Source organism: Takifugu flavidus, unplaced genomic scaffold (genome assembly GCF_003711565.1).
Source record: "Takifugu flavidus isolate HTHZ2018 unplaced genomic scaffold, ASM371156v2 ctg1014, whole genome shotgun sequence".
NCBI classification, from domain to species: Eukaryota; Metazoa; Chordata; class Actinopteri; order Tetraodontiformes; family Tetraodontidae; genus Takifugu; species Takifugu flavidus.
In genome coordinates, this window is record NW_026621779.1 from 1 (window position 1) to 3,869 (window position 3,869).

General features: G+C 43.4%; 1 protein-coding gene across 1 annotated transcript; it reads right to left on the bottom strand.

The window, feature by feature from the left end:
* Window positions 1-186: 186 nt before the first annotated feature.
* Window positions 187-3,205, bottom strand: LOC130519625 (protocadherin gamma-A10-like). Its single transcript, XM_057023151.1, is given in 3 exon segments — window positions 187-730; window positions 732-2,256; window positions 2,259-3,205. Coding segments are annotated over 3 exon segments (2,415 nt in total). The 5' UTR covers window positions 2,809-3,205; the 3' UTR covers window positions 187-390.
* Window positions 3,206-3,869: the final 664 nt, after the last annotated feature.

Sequence of the window (3,869 nt, forward strand, 5' to 3'; positions counted from 1 at the left end):
ATAACACTTTTATGCAACAAGAATATCGTTTCTCCACAGAGGAAGCAGGAAGTTTGTTGGGAAACGTTTGAAAAGCCATCTTTCTGCTTTGAGGTGACCTTCCTTTTGATAAGACTTTACAAATTTCAAATTCACGAACAAGGGCTGAATATTTTGAGGAACAAGAGTTTAAAACAAAGTAGCAAAACTCTTCTAGACACCTCACACACACACACAACACAAATATGAGTGAAACTGAAATACCTCTAGCTAAGTGATGATTTGTGAATTCAATGCATCTCTCAAAAAGTTCATAAAAAGATTTTCACTTCATTATATAAATGAAAATATAACTTTGCTATTAGACAGAGACAACTGCTGGAGCACATTGTCCTTAATAACACATCAGTTCTAATCAAACATGAAATGGAGCTGGTGGCCTACCTCTGGAGACTCCTCCAGCTGACCAAACACATCAGCAAAGTCAGTGGGGCTTTTCCTCAGAGTCTGCTCAGCAGGAAGTGTGTTGTCATTGTAAGATGTCACAAACTTAAAGTCACTGGTTCTAGACCCTGTTGTCAGGTAGGCGTCATAATTGTAAGCGCTGCGTAAAGTTCCTGTGCCGTCAACATCGGCGTAATTAGGAGGGAGATAAGCGCCGGGGATGGTTACTGCTCCGTCAAACAACATTCTGGGCTTTCTCCTGCGACAGAACCTCACACCCAGGATGATGATGATGAAGGTCAGGAAAGGTGGACACAGACACCAGCGCGATGATCAGATAAGAGGTCAGTTTGGAATTCTTCTCATCATAAGAAATGTCCTTCAGCTCTGGCACCTCAGCCAAGTTATCAGAAATGAGTAAATACATGGAGCAGGTGGCAGAGAGAGAGGGCTGTCCGTTATCTTTCACTGCCACAATCAGGTTCTGTTTCATGCTGTCAGACTCAGAAATGTCCCGCTGCGTCCTGATCTCTCCACTGTGGACACCGATAGAGAAGAGTCCCGGATCGCTGGATTTGACTATATGGTAGGACAGCCAGGCGTTCTGTCCAGAGTCGGCGTCCACAGCGATCACTTTGGACACCAGAGAGCCTCCGTGTGCAGCTTTGGGGACCAGCTCGGTCATGAAGGAGTTGCCCTCCGGGGCTGGATACAGTATTTGAGGAGAGTTGTCATTAACGTCTGATATGAACACACTGACGGTCACGTTACTGCTGAGAGGAGGAGAACCGTTGTCTCTGGCCATCACGTGCACTTTAAAGCTCCTCAGCTGTTCATAATCAAAGGACCTGACAGCGTGGATCAGCCCCGTGTCTCCATTAACAGACACATAAGAGGACACCGGAGCACCGTTCACCTCAGCGGCTAACAGAGAATAAATCACGGTACCGTTTTGTCTCCAGTCGGGGTCTCCAGCACTAACGGAACACAAAGTGGACCCGGCTCTGTTATTTTCACTCACATATGCGCTGTAGGACTCTTCCTCAAACACAGGGGGGTTGTCGTTGATGTCTGCTACAGACAAGTGAAGCGTTTTAGAGGAGGACAGAGGTGGAGAGCCCTCGTCAGTGGCACTGATTGTAATGTTGTAATCAGACACTAGTTCACGGTCCAGTTGTCCTGTGGTCACCAGAGAATAATAGTTTTTAATAGAAGGAACCAGCTTAAAAGGGACGTTTTGCTGAATGGAGCAACGAACCTGTCTGTTATTTTCTGAGTCTCTGTCCTGGACGTTGATGATGCCCACCTCTGAACCAGGGGACACGTCCTCGGGTACTGGATCTTTAAGTGATTTAACATAAATGACTGGGGCATTGTCATTTACATCGGTAATGTCAATAATACCTGTCTCTGAAGAGAGTCCATAACCATCTTTTGCTTCCACAAAAACTTCATATTTTTGTCCGTCTTCATAATCTATGTTTCCCGTGACAGTAATTTCTCCAGTATGTTGGTTCAGGGAAAACATGTTTCGTGATTTCTCAGATATTCTGCTAAATTCATAGGTCACCTCTCCATTGATGCCTTCATCTGCATCTGTGGCGCTCACTGTAATAACAGGAGTGTTCATGGATGAGTTTTCTGGCAGCGTGGCTGAGTACAGAGCCTGACTGAACACTGGGGCGTTATCATTAGCATCCAGCACAGTGACGTGTATGACTACAGTACCTGATCTCTGAGGAGAGCCTCCATCTAAAGCTGTCAGCTTTAATTTCATGTCTTTCTGCTCTTCTCGGTCTAACTCCTTCTCCAAAAGCAGTTCGCCATATTGCTGCCGGTGTTTGTGGACTGGATGCTGAAAACAAAGTGAGGATTTTGTTCCAGGAAATAGCTTTGAACGGAGTTTATGCCAATGTCCGCATCGTGCGCTGCATTTATGCGATACTTCGCTCCTTTAACAGCAGACTCGGTGATTTCCAGTTTTACAGTATCTTTCGGGAAATTAGGTGCATTGTCGTTCACGTCCTGCACCTGCAGAGACAATCGATGGAGCTCCAAAGGATTCTCTAAGAGCAGATCAAATCTGAGAACACACGAAGTCTTGTCCCCACAGTGCTCCTCTCTGTCTATTCTTTCGGCAACAATTAATTCTCCGCTGCGTTGATTAATCTCACAAAAGCGCTTTTTGCTGCCCTCCACGTCAACGCGCGCTTTGCGAGCAGACAGTTGCCCTACCCCCAGTCCGAGATCCTTGGCGATATTTCCAATGACAGATCCGCGCTTGAGCTCTTCCTGCACCGAATAGCTCAGGTCTCCGTGGCCACATTGCAGCACCGCAAAGAAAAAGATAAAGGCGCAGCTCCGAATGACGAATCCCTTCTCCATCTTTCGAACAGAGAATTTCCACACAAAAATATTGTTAAAACTCCGACGGAGCTGTTATTGACCCGATAAAGAACCGCCGTCTGAGCTTTTGTTCCGATGTTCGACGTTGAAGGTAATAAAAGAATGGTGGATGTCAGCGATGGGTGGTGTGCAGAACAGACTCAAGGCTTCACCCCTTATTTGGCCGATAGTGACCTCCTGAGTCAAAATGTATTATTGCAATATGGAGTCGAAGCCTTTCGTGACATTATTGTTTTGTTTTTTATAAGAGACAATAATGTATTTTACAATTGCATGTTAATATAATGTAACATAGGCTACAGAGAATGGATATGCCGAGCTTTATCCAGCTCTAATGTCGATATAAATATTTAAAAAATAAATCAAAACGTAATTGAAAACATGCAGAGCAAGACGATGCATGTGACGCAGCCCAAGTGCGATAAGGAGCGATACATAATCTTGACTGCTTTAAAATCACTGCTTGTATGAAAAACAAAAATAATGAGTAGATTCTTAATAAAGGAAGATAAAATATATGATACAATATATTCCTGTTTTAAAAAGGAAAACGAATTGTATAACTTCGCCATGTTAATGATTCTGAACACATTTATCTTGAAAAAAATCCACAGTCTTACATCAGAGACTGAAAGAATAAAACTCGAAGTAATACGACACACTCAGAAGTGTACAAATATAATGTCTGAAACGATATAAAGCAGACCTGTAGAATTAGCACCAAGAACAAAGTGCAACCAACCAGACGCAAATCGACTGAAAAGAGGCCGGAAAAGCAAAAACACGTCAGGGGCTGTTAGTCGACAGGGCCAGTGAACACCACATCTACAGGACAAGCTGACTACATTATGGTTTACTACAAGCATACACTGTAACAATCAGGGAAACATGTTAAAACATGACGTTGTGTTGGTAGTATATGATTGAAAATTAAAGTTTGGTGGTGAATACAAAGAATTAATTATAAGAGTTGAGTTGATGAGATGTGTTAAATACTGAAAGTAATTGGATGTGAAGTATGAGAATAGAGAAGAGACCAG